Source organism: Aquarana catesbeiana, linkage group LG02, assembly GCF_042186555.1.
Source record: "Aquarana catesbeiana isolate 2022-GZ linkage group LG02, ASM4218655v1, whole genome shotgun sequence".
Taxonomy (NCBI): domain Eukaryota; kingdom Metazoa; phylum Chordata; class Amphibia; order Anura; family Ranidae; genus Aquarana; species Aquarana catesbeiana.
In genome coordinates, this window is record NC_133325.1 from 380,211,014 (window position 1) to 380,234,420 (window position 23,407).

Below are 23,407 nucleotides of genomic sequence, written 5' to 3' on the forward strand. Positions count from 1 at the left end.
GGCCAGTATGGTGGCCTGAAATTATGGGAGGAGCCCGGGAGGTATTTAAGCAGACCACCCACTCTGGCCTTTGTCAGTTCCAGTGCGTGGTACTACACGTCACTAGGCTGACTCTCCCAGCTCACTGCATGTTCATGAGTCTGTGTATGTGATCGCAAGTGAGTCGTGGCTTCTACGTTCCTGGTCTTTGTCGGTGGTTCCCGCTCACTGTTGCAGGTAGGATTTGAACCCTTTAGTTACACATGCAATCTTGCGATTTGTTATGCTTCCTATCCTGCATCCCTTTTGTTAAAAAAACTGCCGCCGAGTTGTTGTCGCTCATGTCCCGACATAATTTGGCACAGGCGTAGTACGTTCGTAGGTTCTTCTGCCTTGTTTCTCATCCCATCTGAAAATCATACGATTCATTGGTAGATCCAAGCCTCCAAGCTGCTGTCGGCCATTGTCTGATATCACTTGACATAGGCTTCACTGGTTGTAGGATTCACTGTCCATGGGGTTGCCATCTCATGCATTTGAAGATGAGCATATATTGCTTGTAAGGGTTCTGTGGCTGATTGGGGTGGTAATTAGACCCACCTGGTGCCTTGCCTGCACCGTGATTAGTCTGGGGGGTTGGTTGTGTTCGGTTTCAGAGCTAGGGGTGGCATACACTCTACAACCAATCTGCATCAGATCCATTTAATACTACTTACTACCGATTCGTATCGGATTTCATACATTTATAACCAATTCATATCGGAGTCATCTCTCTTTACAAACCGATTCGTAGCAGACATCATTTCATACGTTCAAACCATAGTCTATCATGTTCCCCATTCGTAAAACTGTTTTTACCTCATGTCGTAAGTTCCTTGCCTCATTCTCACTGCTTCGTAATAATTACACCATATCATTCACATGTATTGGTACTCATTCATTGGAATTTGTACCTCATTCGAGCCCAGTCGTGACTCGTGGCAGCCCTCTGCTCGGGACCATTCGTATCAACTGCCTAGGCGGCAAGAACATTATGAATACATGTAACTCACTCACACTACAAGCCACTTCTGAATCAAGTTGCATCAGCGGTGTATGTCCCAATTCTTTTGACCTATATACCACACCTCCTACGAAACCTCCTGCAAAAACTCACACCTACATCCGAGTCTAGTTGCATCATCGGCACAAATGATTTGGATCCTCGGCACTACAAACCCCACCGTTACTCACACCCCAGCCCGGTCCGAATCCAGTTGCTTTAACTGTACAAACACAGCAGCACAACGATTCGGATCCTCGGCTTTACGTTACTCTTATCAAGCATCAATATGCGTATCTCACTCCATCTATTTGTATGTGTTGTGGTTGGTCATTCCTACATACTCAAATTCAGCTTTTGTTTTAACCTTACTGATAAGGCTGCTTACTCGCAATCGTTGCAGACATCTCTGCAAGTGGCTCAAACTGGCCACTCTCTATCTTCCGTAGCAAATCGGCTCCTCACCTATTCTGTCGCTTCCCCCTTTAGGTCAGTAGAGTTCCAGTTGATCCATCCTGCACCAGGTTTGGACTGTAGCCCCTCAGGTAACAAAAACAAAAACTGTTCATTCACACACTGATGACAGGGCTCGCACCTTCACCAGGGGGCCAGCCATGCCCCAAACAGCTCTTTACAATCCCCCCCTTGTTAAAACAATTTCCTATGTCACCTTACTACAGGTTCCCAGTCGACCCTCAAATAGGACTTCACAAGCAAGGGCATCGAGTTAGGTGCATAGTACAAGGGATCTCACATCTACAGCCGATCAAAGTCTTGTCGCATCATCAGCACAATGATTCGGATCCTCGGCACTATAAACACCAGCAGCCTGATCTGTGTCTAGTCACATCATCGGCACTACAAACCCCCCCATCCACACCTCCTACAAACACCACACCTCCTACTAACACCACTGTTACTCTCACCAACAGCCCGATCCGAGTCTAGTTGCATCATTGGCGCAATGTTTCGAATCCACGGCACTACAAACCTCACCGTTACTCACACCTACAGCCGATCGTAGTCTTGTCGCATCATCGGTACAACGATTCGGATCCCCAGCACTACAAAACACAGACAGACCGATCTGAGTCGCATCATCGGCGCAACAATTTGGATCCTCGGCACTACAAACCCCACCGTTACTCACACCAACAGCCCGATCCGAGTCTAGTCGCATAATTAGCACTATGATTCGAATTCTCAGCGCTACAAACCTCACCATTACTCACGGGCAGCATTAAGCAGCTAAATACATCATGATTAGGCTGCATGTATGTCGGGTGGCTCGGGCTCTACCTATCCTCCCACCTGACTCCCTCCCTGGCCGCCTACCTCGTGCAGGAATGCACCTCAGGATTTCACAACGGCTCCATCATGATGCCCCACACGACCGCAAGAACCTACTCTCAACTGCAACTGACGAGTCAGCCATCGGCATCATGTTACAAACCAAACTGGACCGGGGGTACATGATCGCCCCTTTCCAAGTCACCTTTCACCGTCTGAAGAGTCAGCCCTATTGGACTTGCCGAGGGCATGTATTCTAATAAACTTAGTTAGTGTATGATTTGTCTGTGACTCATTTTTCTCACATCCCAAGTTTGAACTCCCTCAGGAGAATTTTCCCTTAAGCATTGATCAGTCGACCTAGCCATTCAAGCCATCATTGGTATAGGAGTAGACGCTTGGCAGTCCAAAGCGGACATCTCAGACGCTTTCAAATTATTGCCCATCGAGCCATCCCTCTAGCGATGGCATAGGGATCAAGTGGAAAGGCATACAGTTGTACTTATAGGTTTACATACCCTGTTAGAATTTATGATTTCTTGGCCATTTTTCATGGAATATGAATGATAACACAAACACTTTTCTTTCATTCATGGTTAGTGTTTGTCTGAATCCATTTATTATCAAGCAACTGTGTTTGCTCTTTTTATATCATAATGACAACAGAAACTATCCAAATGATCCTATCAAAAGTTTACATACCCCAGTTCTTAATACCATGTATTGCCCCCTTTAACATCAATGACAGCTTGAAGTCTTTTGTGGTATTTGTGGATGAGGCTCTTTATCTTCTCAGATGGTAAAGCTGCCCTTTCCTCTTGGCAAAAAGCCTCCAGTTCCTGTAAATTCTTGGGCTGTCTTGCATGAACGGCACGTTTGAGATCTCCCCAGAGTGGCTCAATGATATTGAGGTCAGGAGACTGAGATGGCCGCTTCAGAACCTTCACTTTATTATATAAATATATAATAAATAAATAATAGCTTGGGGTGTCTACTTTCCAAAATGGGGTCATTGGGGGGGGGTTTGTGCCACCTGGGCATTCCATGGCCTCTGAAACTGTGATAGGCAGTGAAGAGTGAAATCAAAAATTGACACCCTTAGAAAGCCTGAAGGCAGTGCTTGGTTTCAGGGTCCCGTATGGGGCTAGGCTCCCAAAAAGTCTCACACATGTGGTATCCCCATATTCAGGAGAAGCAACAGAATGTATTTTGGGGTGTAATTTCACATATTCCCATGGCATGTTTGAGCAATATATCATTTAGTGACAACTTTGTGCAAAAAAAAAAAATGTCTTTTTCCCGCAACTTGTGTCACAATATAAAATATTCCATGGACTCGACATGCCTCTCAGCAAATAGCTTGGGGTGTCTACTTTCCAAAATGGGGTCATTTGGGGTGTTTTTGAACTGTCCTGACATTTTATGCACAACATTTAGAAGCTTATGTCACGACAAAGCCCTTTCTGACACTTTTTGTTTACATGAAAACATTTTATTTTTTTGCAAGAAAATTACTTTGAACCCCCAAACATTATATATTTTTTTTAAAGCAAATGCCCTACAGATTAAAATGGTGGGTGTTTCATTTTTTTTCACACAGTATTTGCGCAGCGATTTTTCAAACACTTTTTTTGGGAAAAAACACACTTTTCTAAATTTTAATGCACTAAAACACACTATATTGCCCAAATGTTTGATGAAGTAAAAAGATGATCTTAGGCAGAGTACATGGATACCAAACACGACATGCTTTAAAATTGCGCACAAACGTGCAGTGGCGACAAACTAAATACATTTTTAAAAGCCTTTAAAAGCCTTTACAGGTTACCACTTTAGATTTACAGAGGAGGGCTACTGCTAAAATTACTGCCCTCGATCTGACCTAGATCTGACATTTGACGCCAGACCGACGCTTGCCTCACATGCATGGTGAAATTGCTGTTTACATTTGACGCCAGACCGACGCTTGCATTCACCTTTGCGCGAGAGCAGGGGGGGACAGGGGTGCTTTTTTTTTTTTTCTTTATTATTTTTTTGCTTTTTTATCTTATTTTTAAACTGTTCGTTTCATTTTTTTTTTTAAATCATTTTTATTGTTATCTCAGGGAATGTAAATATCCCCTATGATAGCAATAGGCAGTGACAGGTACTCTTTTTTGAAAAAATTGGGGTCTATTAGACCCTAGATCTCTCCTCTGCCATCAAAGCATCTGACCACACCAAGATCGGTGTGATAAAATGCTTTCCCAATTTCCCAATGGCACTGTTTACATCTGGCAAAATCTAAGTCATTAAATGCTTGTAGCTTCCGGTTTCTTAGGCCATAGAGATGTTTGGAGCAATTCTGGTCTCTGATCAGTTCTATGGTCAGCTGGCTGAATCACCGGCTGCATTCTCAGGTTCCTTGTTGGGACAAGAGACCCAGAAAAAAACATGGAAGATGGTGGGGGGGGGCATTCCCTCCCACTGCTTGTAAAAGCAGTCTAGAGGCTAATTAGCCGCTAGGATTGCTTTTACATGAAATCCGACCGCTGGCTGAAAAGAATGATACCAAGATGATACCTAAACCTGCAGGCATCATTCTGGTATAACCATTCAAAGTCCAGCAACACACCAGTACGTTGCTGGTCCTTGTTGGGCATATATTGTAAACTTTTTTTTCATGCATCGATCGGTGGGTATGCCCACCATTAGAATACCTCCCTTCATCCACCCACTTCTAATGATGGGCATACATGCACCGTTTATATATGCCGAAGCATGGGGGCATCCCCAAAAGGTAGGAGCAAATCGCTCCTCCGCCCCTGCTGCTCCCATGCTTTGGCATATATGCTCTTTTTTTTAACTGTGGTGGTGAAATCACCTCCTACAGCGCTGGAGTCATGGCTTTATGTATCGTGGGAGCAAACGCTGTTGCTGTCAAGATAAATAAATCCGCGCTGCAACTGAATGGCGTACCTGCTAAGCAAATGATGGTTAACAATAAAACAAAGTAACATTACAGTATAACAGTAAGACTTACCATACCTGCAAAGTAAATACAAAAAAAAATTGTAAAAAATAAAACATTTAACGCAACCTGTGCCTAAAATATATATATGCCGAAGCATGGGGGCATCCTCCCGCAAAAGGTAGGAGCAAATCGCTCCTCCGCCCCTGCTGCCCCCATGCTTCGGCATATATGCTGAAGTATGTAACTGTGGTGGTGAAATCACCTCCGATAGCGCTGGAGTCACGGCTTTATGTATCGGGGGAGCAAACGCTGTTGCTGTCAAGATAAATAAATCCGCTCTGCAGCTGAATGGCGTACCTGAAAACAAAAAGATGGTTAACAATAAAACACAGTAAACAGTAAAGTATAAAACATTGCATACCTATAAAAGCAAACATGATAAAACATAATAACAATAAAACATTGCAGAATAGAATACAGTAAAAAAGAGCAGAACAATAGAGAGAAAATAGAGAGAGAACAATAAAACGACAACTATTTTTTTTTTTTTTTTTATATATTTTTTTGTGTTTTTTTTTTTTTTTAAACTTTTTTTGTAACTAACTTTTGTAACTGTAACTGTTTCCATGTTCGGGTCTCAAAATGCGAAATGTGAAAGTGTGTCCTAGTCTGTGCAGTGCTGTACCCTACGCTAATACTCAACTAGTGTATGGTAGCGTTCAAAACATTCACCAATGCAAAGACCAGGATTGTCAGGACAGGAGGGACAATAATAGCGGGTGTCACGCCTATATCCACGCTTGCTGCAGACACAACATCTTTTTTGGGGGGCTCGTTGGGTAGGAGTACTCGGGAGGACATAAAGAAAAAGCCTCTCATGCAGCCAGCTTACTGCATTTGGTTGGGGAAGGTGAGGTGGAGCACTGTCTGGAAACACAAGGGCTCTGACGATCTCTTCCTGGAATTTAAGGAAGGATCCAGTCCGTCCTGAAGCTCTGTATAGCACATAAGCGTTCAACAAAGCCAATTGAAATAAATAAACAGACACTTTTTTGTACCAGCGTCTGGCCTTACGGGCAACTAGGTACGGCGCCAACAACTGGTCGTTGAGGTCCACTCCTCCCATATTTTGGTTATATTCGTGGACACAGAAGGGTTTCTCCACAACACCAGTCGTCGTAGTAATTTGGATTGTCGTGTCTGCATGAAGGGAGGTAAGAACGAAAACATTCTTATTATCCCTCCACTTCATAGCGAGCAAATTATTACACTGCAAGCAGGCTCTCTCCCCCAGCCTAAGACGGGAATCTACAAGCCACTGGGGAAAGCACCGGCGATTAGGTCGCACGGTGCCACATGCTCCAATCTGCTGATCAAACAAGTGACTAAAAAGTGGCACGCTCGTGTAATAATTGTCCACATACAAGTGGTACCCCTTTCCGAATAAGGGTGACACCAAGTCCCACACAATCTTGCCTATGTAGTCAGGGCAGTTTATCGGCTCTACGTGACTATCTTTTCCCTCGTAAACCATAAAACTACATGTATAGCCTGTGGCCCTGTCACAGAGCTTATACATCTTGACCCCGTAACTGGCACGCTAGCTGGGAAGGTACTGTTGGAATGACAAGCGGCCAGAAAACTTAATCAGGGACTCATCAACGCAGACAACTTGATGGGGAGTAAACAAGTCTGCAAAACAATGGTTGAAGTGGTTTACGAGGGGCTGAATTTTGTAGAGCTGATCGTATCCAGGGTCTCCACGAGGACGACAGAGTTCATTGTCATTGAAGTGCATGAACCGCAAGATCTGCTCGTATCGTGCCCTGGTCATGGAGGCAGAGAAAAAGGGCATATGGTGAATTGGGTCAGTGGACCAATATGACCGCAACTCACTCTTTTTAGTTATGCCCATGTTGAGGGAAAGGCCCAGAAAGAGCTTAAATTCAGGGACCGTAATTGGTCTCCAATCTCTGCCAAGGGAGGACTGGGGAATAGTAGGCGATGTGTTGACCAGCGTACAAATTGCTTTGGTCCACAATAGATCTATAGAGATCTTCAGTTAAAAACAGCGAATAAAAATCACGTGACGTAAAAATCAACTGTTTCCACCTGAATGCCGGGTTGGCCAGTGAATGGGGGGGAAGTACGGGTGCTGCAGAAGTGGTGGGTTCCCAATTAGGATTGGCGAATGCAGCAGGAAGGGCACTATGGGCCTGTGTTCGTCTTCTTGGTGGCAGCGGGACACTACTTGTGCTTGCCACCTCGCCAGCTTGAACTGCACTTATGGGACTCGCAACGTCATTTGATACTGCAGTGCTGGATGTACTACCAGGGTGTACTAGGCCACTGGTGCTTGCCAGTTCACCAGAAGGAATAGCGACGCTAGTACTGCTCTGCTCCATATGAGGGACCTGCGGTTCTTGCACATCAACGACAGAAGAAGTCCGGGGTCTGGTACGCCTGACCTCGGCAGGGACCACAACTCCGTCGCCAGAGCTATCTGTCATGGAGCCGCTGTTGTCTACAGGATCATATTCTGAGCCTGAATCTGACAGATGAGTGACTTCCTCTTCACTATTATTATTATACAGGATTTATATAGCGCCAACAGTTTACGCAGCGCTTTACAACATTAGGGCAGACAGTACAAGTACAATACAATTCAATACAGGAGGAATCAGAGGGCCCTGCTCGTTACAGCTTAAAATCTAGGAGGGAGGGTCAAGTTATACAAAAGGGTAATAGCTGGGGGGGATGAGCTAATGGAGAAAATAGTGCAGTTGTTAGGTGGAGGCAGGATAGGCTTCTCTGAAGAGGAAAGTTTTTAGGGATCGACTAAAAGTGGATAAATTTGGAGACAGTCTAACAGATTGGGGTAGGGAATTCCAGAGGATGGGTAAGGCTCGGGAGAAGTCCTGGAGGCGGATATGGGAGGAGGTGATGAGGGAGCTAGAGAGCAGGAGGTCTTGGGAGGAACGGAGAGGGCGATTAGGTTGGTATTTTGAGACTAGGCTAGTGATGTAGCTGGGGACAGAGTTGTGGATGGCTTTGTAACTTATTGTTAGTATTTTGAATTTAATTAGTTGGGCGAGTGGCAGCCAATGGAGAGATTGGCAGAGAGGGGTAGCAGACACTGAGCGGTTTGTAAGGTGGATGAGTCTGGCAGCAGCATTCATGATGGACTAAAGGGGGGATAATCTATTTAAAGGTAAGCCAATGAAGAGGGAGTTGCAGTAGTCAAGGCGAGAGATAACCAGGGAGTGAATCAGGAGCTTTGTGGTTTCATTGGTTAGAAAGGGATGTAGTTTAGAGATGTTGCGGAGGTTGAGGCGGCAATCTTTGGAAAGTGATTGGATGTGGGGCCGAAAGGAGAGTTCAGAATCCAGGATAACACCTAGTACCCTGACATGTGGGGACGGGTGGATGGTTGTGCCATTGCTCTTGACAGACAAGTCAGGGGAAGAGGCACGTGGGGGAGGAAATATTATAAGCTCGGTTTTGGACAAGTTGAGTTTGAGGAAGTGGTGTGACATCCATACAGATATGTCGGTTAGTAAGTTAGTGATGCGTGAGGAGCCTGATGGAGTGAGTTGAGGGGTGGAGAGATAGATTTGTGTGTCGTCAGCGTAGAAATTATATTGAAAGTCGTGAGAGACTATCAGCTGACCCAGGGAAGAGGTGTGGATTGAAAATAAAAGAGGTCCAAGAACAGAACCTTGGGGGACCCCGACAGAGAAGGGAAGAGGAGTGGAGGAAGTAGAATTGTAAGTGACACTGAAGGTGCGTTGGGATAGGTAGGATGAGAGCCACTGAAGAGCACAGTCACTGAGACTGAGGGAGTAAAGTTTTTTGAGGAGGAGGGGGTGATCAACCGTGTCAAAGGCAGCTGAAAGATCCAGAAGTAGTGTATCGCTGGTAGATTTTTAATCTACCGCTGATAGGTAAATCTAGTGGGTTACTTGTTAGGTGAAGTTAGATTTGCCTCTGTTCCAGCTTGGCTGAGTTGCGTGTAGTTCCACACTGTGCCGGTGGGTGTCATTGTCACCATGGGCTGGTGTTGGAAAGGCAACGTGTTGAAGTGTATGAGTGCTCCTCTGTTCCGGGGACAACTCAGTGGAGGTGGTCCTCCGAGTTGCATTCTGGGAGAGGGTATTTATGGGACAGATGCCACGTTTAGGGGTTCGTTTTCAGCCACCTGCTGGCCCTCCTGGCCGACAGGTATGCGTTAAGAGTACCACCTCGTGGTCCTCCGCTCCAGAGGCCCACGTCGCTGTGGCATGTGGGTGGGCCCATAAGCCTGTTTGGGGCCTACCACAGCAGCAGAGGAATGGTCCTGAGCTGTCTATCCTGAGTGAAGAAGCTGGACAACCGAGGAGATCCCAGGGGAGGACCTGTCATGGAAGGATCATGCAGAGTGCTGGTCTGGAGAGGGGCCTGGTGACTCAGTTGGAGGATGTATCCTGAAGTAATCTTACTGCATAGTACTGCCGGGTTGGCTTAAAGGTTCAAGTACTGTGTCTGACATTCATCGCAAACCAATACATCCTGTGGCAGAGGATCATACGGGTTTTATTCCAAACAAGTCTGTGGCAGAGATTTTTGTTCGTGCTGCGTACTGGCTGCTAGGTTAGTGAGAGAAACCTATCCAGGCGGGCAAAGATTGAATACCACATGGGGAGTGCATTCAATTACAAGTGTCAAATTCCAAAGAATGTTCTAAAGAATACTAAGGAAAGGTATTTGAGCTTCCCTGCAACTTTCCTTCTGCCTCTTTCCTGCTACTTCTTTTATTTGTTCATTAAAGCATTGGAAAATATATTCAAGTGTTTGGTGTCTACATTGTCCAGAAGGTAAACTCAACGGGACCTTAGACCCGGTGCCGGTGAAACAGAGGTATCGAGAGTGAAGGTAACAGCCCGCTTTAAACCAGCAGCTCCACCAAGAGTTAGTGCTACAGTAGGAGTACAGAATAGTATCCGTTGGTTTTTGCAGTTAGTAGGTCATTTGTGAGTTTTAAAAGAGCAGTTTCTGTGGAGTGTTGAGGGCGAAATCCAGATTGAAGGGGATCAAGAAGGTTGTTTTTAATGAGGTGGTCACTCAGTTGGTTGTAAACCAGGCGTTCAAAGAGTTTAGAGGAAAAGGGGAGCAAGGAGAGGGCGTAGGTTGTTAAGATTGGTAGGGTCCAAGGACGGCTTTTTAAGTATGGGGGTGACCAGTGCATGTTTTAGAGCATTGGGGAAGATGCCAGAGGTGAGGGAGAGATTAAAGATGTGGGTTAGAGAGTGTAGAATGGAGTCAGAGGGTGACTGTAGCATATGAGAGGGAATAGGGTGCAGGGGACAGGTGGTTAGGTGGGCGATAGAAAGGAGTTTAGCAACTTCGTCTGTAGTAGCAGATTTGAATAGGGGGAGTGTCAGTTGTACCTGTTGACATGGGGTCTTAGCTGGGGGAGATACCTGTAGAGTGGAGATTTCATCACGGATTGTATCAATCTTGTTTTTGAAGTGATTAGCGATCTCCTGGGCAGTGAGTGAGTCAGTGGGTGGAGGCGGTGGAAGACAAAGTAGAGAGTTGAAGGTAGAGAAGTGTTTACGGGGACTGGATGAGAAGATGTTAATAAGAGCTGTAAAATAGGTTTGCTTGGCAGTGTGGGGGAAAGAATAGTATTTTTGGAAGGCAGATTTGTATTGGTGGAAGTCTTTGAGAGACTTGTGCCACAGACACTCAAGAGCGTGACTACATTTTTGAGAATTTTAGTGTCATCTGTTTGCTAGGGTTGTAGGGGTCGAGGCCTAATTCTGCGTGTAGTGAGGGGAGCGAGCTTGTCCAGGGTGGAGGACAGGGATTTATTGTAGATTGGCGTGGGTTGGTTGGGGCAGGACAGGGGAGAGATTTTGTCATAGAGGTGGTCAGTAACAGAATAGAGAGGAGTTGAAGTTACGAAAATTTCTACGGGTGATGGTTGGCGATTGGAGGGAAAGGTGGCGGAAGACAGGGGGAGAGAGAAACTAATAAGGTGATGGTCGGAGAGAGGAAAAGGATTATTTGAGAAGTTGCATGGAGTGCATAGGTAGGAGAATACAAGGTCAAGGGTGTTGCCATCAGAGTGAGTAGAAGCCTGTACCCATTGCTTCAGGTCAAATGAAGAGGTTAGACTAAGAAGTTTAGAAGTAGCAGGAGTGTTTGTATAAGCAGGGATATTGAAATCACCAAGAAGGATTGTGGGAATTTCCGAAGAGAGAAAGTAGGGTAGCCAGGCAGAAAACTCATCAAAGAAAGTCGATAATGGTCCAGGGGGCCGGTAGATCACAGCACTTCTTAGGGAAGTAGGAGAGAATAGACGTATACAGTGGGCTTTGAATGATAAGAGGGAAAAAGAGGGAGGAGAGTGAATAACCTGGAAGGTGCTCTGGGGGGATAGGAGGAATCCCACTCCACCTCCTTTGCGTCCATTAGGCCTAGGGGAGTGAGTCCAGTGAAGGCCACCCTGGGATAGGGAAGCAGGAGAAGGGGTGTCATATTCGTGGAGCCAGGTTTCGGTGAGAGCAAGTAGATTAAAGGAATTAGTGACAAAGAGGTCATGAACAGCAGTGAGTTTGTTGCAGACAGAGCGGGCATTCCAGAGGGTGCAGGAGAGAGGGAGGCTGGCGTTGGGAAGAAGAGGAATGGAGACTAAATTGCGTAGATTGCGACTACTGCCAGAGGTTGTAGGGTGATGGTGATAGGTGTGTTGGGCACAGTTAAATAAGGGAGGCCCAGGGTTTGGGGAAAAATCTCCAGGGTTTAGGAGAAGCAGAAGAGTAAGGGAGGTAATATGACAATATGATTTGTATGAGGGGACATGCTTCAGTATCCTGGGGGGTTTATTAGCAAGTGGGCTTAGAGTTAGAAAGAGGTGATGGGAGAGGGGAGAAGTGAGAGTGATATGTACAGATTGTGGGGTGGAGCAGAGGGGTGAAGAAAAGACAGTTTGAGGAGAGAGGCTGCAATTGTGAAAAGGAGGAGAGGTAAAGAGTGCATGTTTCAGAGAGGAAGGTGAGATAATTTGGAATTGAGGTCATCTGTAGTCTGTTGTGGTTTGCTTTGTGCAAATCGCTGAAGTGCAAGAGCAGAAGTGCCACTTATTTAAAGAACCCCACTTCTTTGGAAGAACCTCCTGTATGTGCAGCCCCCTGTATGTGTTCCCCCATAAAGAAGGCCTTGTATTTATATTGGGTTGGGTGTGGATAGAATCTGGCAATTAATCAATTAGTAGGGGTATTAGGAACATAGCTAGCAAAGCAAAACTTTCATACCACAAACAAACTGCAAGGGGACTAAAAGGCCAAAATTGTAAAGATAAGGGAACCCATAATTTAGGTAAGACTTAATAGCTAAATAAACATTGAAATAATGTGAGCATGGCTACAGATGGAGTTGAAACAGTGGTGACAAACAGATTTACCAAATATGCATGTGAACAGTCAGTAAATATTCAGTTTCAGGTATATGGAGGTATAAATGCAGGTTTACCTGTGAAGAGAGAAGAAAATGTTCAGATGGATGGTGCAAGAGCAGAAGTGCCACTTATTTAAAGAACTCCACTTATTTGGAAGAACCCCCTGTATGTGCAGCCCCCTATCAGTCATGCTCAGAAACGTGTAGGCCTCTTCACGAGTGTACCTTCGATTCGCCATTTTGGGCCTAAATTTAGTGGTACACTAGTGAGACTCACAGGTAAAAAAGCTCCTGACTGTTAGCGACTGTATCAAAACGCTACCAAAAAAACTGTTATGCCCCGTACACACGGTCGGATTTTCCAACGGAAAATGTGTGATAGGACCTTGTTGTCGGAAATTCCGACCGTGTGTAGGCTCCATCACACATCTTCCATTGGATTTTCCGACACACAAAGTTTGAGAGCAGGATATAAAATTTTCCGACAACAAAATCCGTTGTCGGAAATTCTGATCGTGTGTACACAAATCCGACGGACAAAGTGCCACGCATGCTTAGAATAAATAAAGAGATGAAAGCTATTGGCCACTGCCCCGTTTATAGTCCCGACGTACGTGTTTTACGTCACCGCGTTTAGAACGATCGGATTTTCCGACAACTTTGTGTGACCGTGTGTATGCAAGACAAGTTTGAGCCAACATCCGTCGGAAAAAATCCTAGGATTTTGTTGTCGGAATGTCCGAACAAAGTCCGACCATGTGTACGGGGCATTAGCGATCGCAGGGATCAGGCCTGACTCTGCGAACGCTGCAGTTATGTGTGTTTAGTGTTTTGTAAGTGACAGTGAACGATCGATACTGCACTTGGGTGAGCTGGGCTGAGCAGGGCTGGGCCGAGGGGCAAAACGCAGGTGCTAGCAGGTATCTGGGCTGATCCCGCTAACACTGCGTTTTTGGGAACCCTAAACTGCTGGGGACGCTAGTATAGATCTGATAGGATCAGATATTGGTCCATTCAGATACTATACCACTAAGGTAGGTGTATGCTGCGTGCGTGGGTGTTAGCGGTACTGGCGCTAACCTGACGCTGCCTGGGGCGACACAGACCTTATCTGACCCTAAAACTTAACTTATATCGATCAGGGGGCTAAACCTTTATTAGGTAATAAATGGCGGGTGCCCTGAAACTATAAAAAACATACTAACTAACCAGCATCACCCGTAACAGTTATACAGTGATCACTGGTGAAAGGGTTAACTAGGGGGCAATCAGGGGGTTAAAACCTTTATTAGGTAGTATATGGGGGTCCCTGACGCTATAAAAAGCTGAAGGCGAACCTATATACTTACCTCCCTAACTAGCGTCACCTGTGACACTAATACAGTGAAAAACGATCACTTAGTGACGATCACTGGCGACGGGGGGTGATTAAGGGGTTAAAACTTTATTAGGTGGGGTTAGGTGGGTATCCTAGACCTAAAGGGGGCTACCACTAACTGCCCTACCACTTATAACTGTCACAAACTGACACCAAAGCAATAATCAGAAAAAAAAAAAAAACTGCTACTGGTGTCACTGTGTCAGGGGGTACAGGAGGGTGATTGGGGGGTGATGGGGGGTGAAAAGTGTGCCTAGAGTGTTCTACTCTTAGTGTAGTGTAGCCGGAACAAAAAGACCGACTCGATGAAAGATGACATCACTTCCTCTGCCGCTGTTTACATTACAGCAGCAGAGGAAGATTGTCATTCGTTGGGAGCGATCGCGAGGGGGTGGTCACGAATGAGTGGCCTCCCCCTTACCTCGGATCTCTCCCCTAACAAAGCCGCCTGCCTCCGGCACCGGGGGGGGGGGGTGCGAGCGCTCCCCGCCCGCGGGAGGCAGATCACATACCAGGTACTGATTTTGCCTGCCCGTGCCATTCTGATGCAGTATATCTGCGTTAGGCAGTCGGCAAGTGGTTAATAGCCATTCCAAACCCTTTGTGTCAACTTGTGTGCATGTTATCAGGCCAAGATCACCAGAGTATGTAAACTTTTAAACAGGGTCATTTGGGTAGTTTCTTATGCCATTATGATTTAAAAAGAGTAAACACAGTTGATTTATAATAAATGGCTTCAGCCAAACACTAACCATGAGTGAAAGAAAAGATTTGTGTTATCATTCATATTCTCTGAAAAATGGCCAAGAAATCATAAATTCTGCCAGGGTATGTAAACTTATGAGCACAACTGTATGTTATTTCGCTACCAAATTGTCATTTGGTACTAGGGGGAAAAAAAAGACACAGTCCGTGGCTGTTCGATACTTTTGCCCAGTCCCTTTCCTAGACCCTGTCGCATCAGGCACCTTGCCAGAAAGTCCTCCACTATCTTGATGACTTCCGCACATCTAAATACCTGGTGAGCCCCCAGTAGACGTTGACAGCTTAAGAGGGGTATTTGGTAATTTAATGTGCCCATAGCATAGAATATATTGGAATGAACGACACAGTCCATCACCTTCGTGGGTGTCACACTCAACGCACAGTCCATGCAGGCCAGCCTGCCTCCTGATAAGCTGCCCCGCATTAGGTCAATCATTCACACCTTTACCCTTACTCAAGGGTGTACCAAGAGACAGCTACAATGCTTGCTGGGCATACGCGAATCGCCATGAGGATTATCCCTCAAGGGTGGTCCTTCATCTCATGCCTCTTAGTTTCCTCTTGCAGGCACAAGATCCCAAACAAATTCCTAATCTAGACACAGCAGCAATAGCAGATTTGTCAATATGGGATGAATTTCTCATGAACTGGAATGACATATCAATGTTCATTCCATCAGCATCCTCTTCATTACCTTGTTAGCCACGGACGCTGCAGCCGCTACAGGCTTCGCCGCAATTTTTGGCCATCATTGCTTGCAGAGCCATGGCAACCAGAAATCCTCCTGATCCTCGGGCTCAGTCAGTCCATCTCACTATTAGAACTCAACCCCATTGTGGCTGTAGCTCAAGTCTGGGGCAGCACCTGAGCAGGGCAAACAGTGACGTTTGCCACAATCAGGCCACAGCTAATATCATAAGTATAGGCAGGTCCAAATCGCTAGCCATCATGTCCTTCCGGCACAGGCTTGTGCAACTATCCCTGCAGCATCAATTCAAAGTGCACTGCATCTATATCCCGGGCAAGTGCAAAAACTCGGCCGACGCACTATCCCGCTTTAACTTCTTCTCGCAGGAACCTAAAACTGACCCAACCACATCTCTTATCCCACCTTGGTCACAGCTGACACTGCATTAAAGCAACACCTACGCGATGCGATCCACCTTGTAAATCAGTCCTTATCCCGCAACACCCTGTTGGCCTATCGTACAGCCCGGAATTCCTACGGCAGGTTCCTAGCCCCAAACCGGGCAGTGTCGGGAGATCTTAAACATGTCCCGGCTTTCATATCATACTACCACACGCAGCTAGCTCTAGCAAATTATACCAGATTAGACACTACTTGGCTGGAATCCAGCATTTCGTCTCCTTACAGGACCCTACCAAACCATCCTTGTTCTCCGCCCACGCAGGCAAAACCATCCTACGTGGTATCCACAGGCAGCAACCCCAAAACTAGTAACAAGCGCCTACCCAACACTAGCGCCATCTTCAGAGACATCCTGTCACATTCCCCCTTCGGGTTACTGCCCAGCCTGGTCCTCCAAGCAGCCATCTACCTGGCCTTTGATGGCTTCTTACGTCCGAGCGAGTTCACCATCACGGGCCACGGCTGTCAGGTACTACGCAGACACCATCTGACATACCATCAGAATCACGTCATCCTGCACCTCGTAGTATCCAAAAACACAGCAGTCTGGTCCCGGGCTAGATATCAAGCTATTCCAGACTCACAACGCCTGGTGCCCAGTGGCATTTCTAGTTCAGTCATTATCTCATCTGCCTGACCTGTCGAGTCTAGCCCATTGCTACCTTTTCTTACCAACCCTCTGAGTGATAGCCAGTTCACCAGACACATTAGGATCCTCTTGCTTAACTTAGGCCTTGACCCCGGCCGATAATCTGGATATTCCTTCCATAATCAGAGCAGTGTCAGCAGCATCACAACACAGGGTACTGGACCATGTCTTTAAGAGAATGGGCAGGTGGAAATTCCGCTTGCTTTGCCTAATACATTCTGAATCAGCAAGCAGAAACGTTACAAGCCTTCAGCAAGCTTGCCCAGGTGTACGTTATCAGCTCAAATAAATAATTACCTCCCTAACCAAGTATTTTGCCCCCTTCTCTTGGCATACCGCCCAGCAGACCAGGGCACATTCCAGGTCTACTTTATGTTTAGTCTTGTGACGTGTTTATGTGGTTCACATCTCTCCCGGACATAGGGCTTTGACCATAAATAGGAAGGCCAGTATGGTGGCCAGCAAATTATGGGAGCATCCTGGGGGGTATTTAAGCAGACCACCCACACTGGTCTTTGTTGGTTCCAGTGCGCAGTATCCACCCACCCATTCCCCTTCCTAGAGCACTTCTCTTAAAACTTTTTCTCTACAAAATCTTGGGTATCTTGGGTATGCCCCCTTCTCCTAGCATACCATCCAGCAGACCAGGGCACACTTCAGGTCTACTTTATGTTGTTAGTCTTGTGACGTGTTTATGTGGTTCACATCTCTCCCGGACATAGGGCTCCGCCCATAAATATATATATTGTAATATAATTTTTTGCACATTTTATATGGACTTTATTTGCACGGATATGTCAATTTAGGATGAGTTTATCATATTTTTAATGCTCTTTTATTGTGCCTCTTATGTGATTTATTAACTTATACCTAGCTCAAGGATAGCACACGTTTTATTGTTTAGTTGGAGCTAAGTATATGACCGACTAGGAAACTGTAGCCTATCACTTCTTTATCAATCCTGCCAGACAACTGGTTTAGTTTATAATGTGAGCCTTGAAAAGTATGCGCATGTAGCACCCTCTAGTGTGAGCTAGATGTAGGATAGGTTTTGTAGTGTAGGTTTGTTAGTGTAGGAAAATTTAGTTTAGCTCAGGACTAAGCCTGAGCTGTGAATCTGGGTTGGGTCTAATGAGTCAGGACTGGATGACTCATCCTGACAGCTCCTCTGGTGCCTCCCCCAGGTCTAGAAAGTTGTAGAAACTTCTAGAGTTAGTGGGTGGAGGTTGGGAGGTGCCAGCAATATTTGAGGGCTGGCAGGGGAGCTAGACTTACCTCATAAATAGGCATGGGCTGTGGCCCTCTGGGGGGTGTGACCTTGGGCCGTGGCTCAGGTGCCGCAACACATGGAGGAAGCCCTTCCTGGAGGCACGGGAGCAAGTGTGTGGACAGCGAGAGTAAGAGCAGCAATACTGGGGACTTACAAGAGGGGAGACTGCCACATGCAGCCAGTTCTCCCTAAAGACAGCAGTGTGCCAGCAGGGCACTTGGGTGGAAGATGGAGATATAGTGCTGCAGAGGCTGTCGGTGGCCCTCTGGATGCCCCCTAGTCTGGGGGAGGGGATAATCTTGGGCTGGGGCTCGAATGCTGAAAGGATCTTGCCACAGCACATGGAAGAAGCCCTTCCTGGAGACACGGGAGTGAGTAAAAGGACAGCGCGAGTAAGAGCAGCACTACTGGGGACTTACAAGGGGGAGACTGTCAAATGTAGCAAGTTCTCCCTGAAGACAGCGGTGTACCAAGTCTTCATCCCTTCCCCGGGAGATCTCCTGCAGAGTCAGCCAGGTGGGCTGGTGAGAGTCAGTTTGGAAGACTGTGGAGGAAAGTTAGCCTGGAGGACTAGTGAAAGGGGCAGCTGCAGCCAGGTGGGTTGGCAGTACCCGAAGAGGTGGTACTGGGACCATAAGCCACAGGAAAGTGCAAGCTGATCACTGTTCTGCTACACAACAAGGGGCTTCTAGTTCCTGCCTGCAAAGGGCCATTGCTAAATCTGACTGTGCCTGTCAGATTCATTTGAAGTCTGCAAACAAGTAAATTGCAGAAGGATTGTCAAGGAGACTGTATATAGACTGTGTATAGGAAGAGGTCCATGAAGTTGTTGCCAAAGTTTTTTTGTTGCTGAAGTCAACTGGGCATCCCATAATTTCCCATCCCCATCCAAGTTATTAACCCTCATTAAACCACAAAAACAAAGTCCTGGACTGTTCTCTGACTCTGGAGTGCCTGTGAAAATTTGGTGTGCCTGGCTGTGCAGAGTTGGGGATCCAAGTTCAACTGCGGCTCCTTAGGGGGTGCGCTACACACAATGGAATTCTTTATTAGTTTTAGAACTTTGATAAAATAATTGGTTATTAGTAAACTAGTAGTACTTAAAAAAATATGTTTCTATTTATACTTACAGAGTTACAGTATCTCACAAATGTGAGTACACCCCTCACATTTTTGTAAATATTTTATTATATTCTTTCATGTGACAACACTGAAAAAATGACACTTGAAGAAATGTAAAGTATTGAGTGTACAGCTTGTATAACAGTGTACATTTGCTATCCCCTCAAAATAACTCATCACACAGCCATTAAAGTCTAAACCGCTGGCAACAAAAGTGAGTACACCCCTAAGTGAAATTGTCCAAATTGGTCCAAAAGTGTCAATATTTTGTGTGGCCATCATTATTTATTTTCCAGCACTGCCTTAACCCTCTTGGAGTCTTCTTCCACTCCTCCATGATGACATCAGAGCTGGTGGATGTTAGAGACCTTGTGCTCCTCCACCTTCCATTTGAGGATGCTCCAACAGATGCTCAATAGGGTTTAGGTCTGGAGACATCCTTGGCCAGTCCATCACCTTTACCGTCAGCTTCTTTAACAAGGCAGTGGTCGTCTTGGAGGTGTGTTTGGGGTCGTTATGTTGGAATACTGTCCTGCGGCCCAGTCTCCAAATAGAGGGGATCATGCTCTGCTTCAGTATGTTACAGTACATGTTTCCATTCATGGTTCCCTCAATGAACTGTAGCTCCCATGTGCCGGCAGCACTCAAGCAGCCTAGGAGCCATGACACTCCCGCCACCATGCTTGACTTTAGGCAAGACACTTGTCTTTGTACTCCTCACCTGGTTGCTGCCACACACGGTTGACACTATCTGAACCAAATAAGCTTATCTTGGTCTCATACCACAGGACATTGTTCCAGTAATCCATGTCCTTGGTCTGCTTGTCTTTAGCAAACTGTTTGTTGGCTTTCTTGTGCATCATCTTTAGAAGAGGCTCCCTTCTGGGATGACAGCTATGTAGACCAATTTGATGCAGTGTGCGGCATATGGTCTGAGCACCGACAGGCTGACCCCCCCCCCCACCCCTTCAACCTCTACAGTAATGCTGGCAGCACTCATATGTCTATTTCCAAAAGACAACCTCTGGATATGAAGCTGAGCACGTGCAATCAACTTCTTTGGTCGACCATGGCCAGGCCTGTTCTGAGTGGAACCTGTCCTGTTAAACCACTGTATGGTCTTGGCCACCATGCTGCAGCTCAGTTTTAGGGTCATGGCAATCTACTTATAGCCTAGGCCATCTTTATGTAGAGCAACAACTCTTTATTTCAAATACTCAAAGTTCTTTGCCATGAGGTGCCATGTTGAACTTCCAGTGACCAGTGAGTGAGATCGATAACACCAAATTTAACACACCTGCTCCCCATTTATACCTGAGCCCTTGTAACACTAACGAGTCACATGACACACAGGAAGGGAAAATGTTTAATTGGGCCCAATCTGGACATTTTCACTTAGGTGTGTACTTACTTTTGTTGCCAGCGGTTTAAACATTAATTGATTAATTTTGCGGGGACAGCAAATTTACACTGTTATACAAGCTGTACACTCACTACTTTACATTGTAGCGAAGTGTCATTTCTTCAGTGTTGTCACATGAAAAGATATAATAAAATATTTACAAAAAATGTGAGGGATGTACTCACTTTTGTGAGATACTGTATATGGGAGTTTGGGTGTCCAAAAAATGAAACACTGAAGCTTACTTCATCCAATGCACAACACATTTAATTGTCCACCATTGCCTCACAATTTGTTGGTCAAAGAAGTGTAACACAGTCTCTTTTCTACAGAGGGATAACCTATGGATAACCTATTGAGGGATAACCTATTGATTAGAGGTCAAAACTGATATCTCTACATTATCATGGCAAATATTAATTTTGACAGTTTTTTCAGTCAGTTTTACAACTCAATTTTGACTAAAGTGAAAGCACAGATTTAATTTGAATCTAGCTTATGCTGATATGACTTCAGCAAAGCAAGTTCTGATTAGTTACGATGGATTCTACACATAAAAAAACAAACTCTAGTAGAGGCAGACTCAAAGTTAAAATCTCTACAACGGGCTATACCAAGTCATAAAGGCTCATGAACCTTGGGTTAGATTTGACAAAATCTGGCTTATTCAGGTGACTTCTGACAATTGTATACATTCTGGAGTTTGATTGGATGTAGAGGAAAAATGGCTACAGATAAACAGGTGCAACTTTTTTTTGTGTATCACCCGAGGTTAGTCACTTCATGGGGTATATATGGGTTATACATGAGGGTTTACCACTTTAATGTAAATTTTTATTTTCTTTCAGTTCTTATCTCAATTGATGGTCTATCTTGTACTGGTGGTGAGTTCCATGTTCTGTGGCCATTTAGGAAAACTAGAATTGGATTCCATTACACTTGCTACGGCTGTAAGTATTCACTTCTTCTTCTTTATCAAAGAAGGTCGTTAAGTCAAAACATTAAAAGCAACTTCATAGTCTAAGTCCTAGTTTGTATAGTGGTATAAGGCAAATCATATTTGTGTATATGTAATATTACGGGTATATCAGTAAAGATCCTAGTTAGTTTGTCTTCTCTTCATGGATATCATGGCAGCATATCTGTCTGTACCTGTAGTAACATATATTCTATATTTTTGAATGCATAGAATGCACTTTTTGGTTAAGTTCTATTGGCAAATAGCATGTCTAATTTTCTTTTTTTTAATGCACAATAAAAAAATTGTGTAGAATAATACTTTGCTACTGTATGTGTTTTACTTCAAATTACAGTTTGGGAGTAGGCAGTTACATTCAAGGCTGCTGATAGAAATCATGGGGCCCCATACAGCCTACCTGATGGGGCCCCCTTTAGCCCCACCCCTGGTCCCACTCCTGGTCCCTTCATCAGCCCCCCTCCTGGCCCCTCCCCTATACTGAGAGGCTAGGGTATATAGAAAGGCTAGAGTATACAGAGAGGCTAGGGTATACAGAGAGACTAGGGTACACAGACAGCACCCCCCCCTACCAATTTAACACAACTAGAGGATGATTGAATGAGATGGAATCAGTATACACCGATTTACTTCTTCTGAGAGATATTAAAGGAACACTCTAACCACGACGACCACTTCAGTGATTTGAAGTGATCAAGGTGGTAGGAGTCAGTATGTAGGATGGCATGAATATACTAAGGTGGTCTAATGATTGGCTTCTAACAGGGAGGGCTACACAGAGATCAAAATTTGGCCGATCCCTGCTAAACTGAATTCTGATGTGTGTGTACCCAGCTTTACCTAATTCCTTACTTTAGCTGGCTTCTTCCAGCGCTGACTGGTTCCCCACAGTGCCCGTGTATGTTTTACTGACTATTCTCAGTTGCTCACACTTCATCCCCCTTATCATACAATACAGGGTTAATGTTCCTGTATGGTATATTATGAGGCTGAGGTTTTGGTGGAGGAAGAGGGCTCTGCAGCTGGATGGAGCATGCTAACAGGTAGTTGAAAGAGTGTATTCTCACACACACACACACACACACACACACACACACACACATATACATACACATACACATTCTTTGCTGTTAATGCTCAAGTTTATGACTATGTTGGCAATATACTGGGACTTTTCAGGTGCTACATAAATATATTCTACATGCACATATATTAAAAATAATGATTTTGTGCATCCGTGTGTAGTACCTGAAAAGTTCCATTATATTCCTGAGATATTTAGGAATTTTGCTTTCACTTTTACCAGACCTGTCCTGCTGAGGTACAGTGCAAGTTTACAGCACACATTTGTATGGAGGCAGAACAATGGTGACTCACAGGAGAAGAATGCAATCTGTCACCTGTTATCTAGAGCAGCCCGGAGTGGGACCCAGGCTTAATGGAGGGCTTACATGACATGGGAGCCAAGAAAACCGGCAAGGATATAGGTTAATAGAATTAGAGGGGATAGACTAGAGGAAAGGGGGGGTGGTAGGTTTAATGTTCCTGGAGGGGGTAGGAGGAGCTAAAGGAAGAGCTTCAATTACGGGCCGCAGCTGCTTCTCATGGCCCTGAATGGCACTACAGGCAGATCACAGAGGAGGAATCACCGGTGGCAGGTACATCTGGGGCACGGCGCGCTCGGAGGTCCCGGCCTTGAACGCTTTTCACCCCCCTCCTCCCCCCAAGCTCAGCACCACTTAGGGAGCCCACGTATGGTGGACCCTCCGGGCGCACCGGCTCCGCCGTCCACTCCGGCAGCCGTTGCGAGCACCGGGAGGAATCCCCGACGCCGACGGAGCTCATCTGGCAGTGGCTGAGGTGCGGCATCTCCGCCGGTCCCGCCAGCTCGTTGCGGGAGACGGGAGCACACGGCCAGCTCGCCTAACGTTGCCCCTTCTAGGGAGTCGGCCCAGCGTGGGAGAGGTCGCCATGCGGGGGCCGGTCAGTCA

General features: G+C 45.7%; 1 protein-coding gene across 1 annotated transcript in view; it reads left to right on the top strand.

Moving 5' to 3' along the window:
* The window catches only part of LOC141128073 (multidrug and toxin extrusion protein 2-like), a 373,391-nt gene that overhangs the window by 31,132 nt on the left and 318,852 nt on the right, over positions 1 to 23,407 (top strand). Inside the window, exon 2 of the mRNA XM_073615140.1 lies at positions 21,289 to 21,390. Coding sequence (XP_073471241.1) covers positions 21,289 to 21,390 — 102 coding nt within the window. The remainder of the gene's footprint in view (positions 1 to 21,288; positions 21,391 to 23,407) is intronic.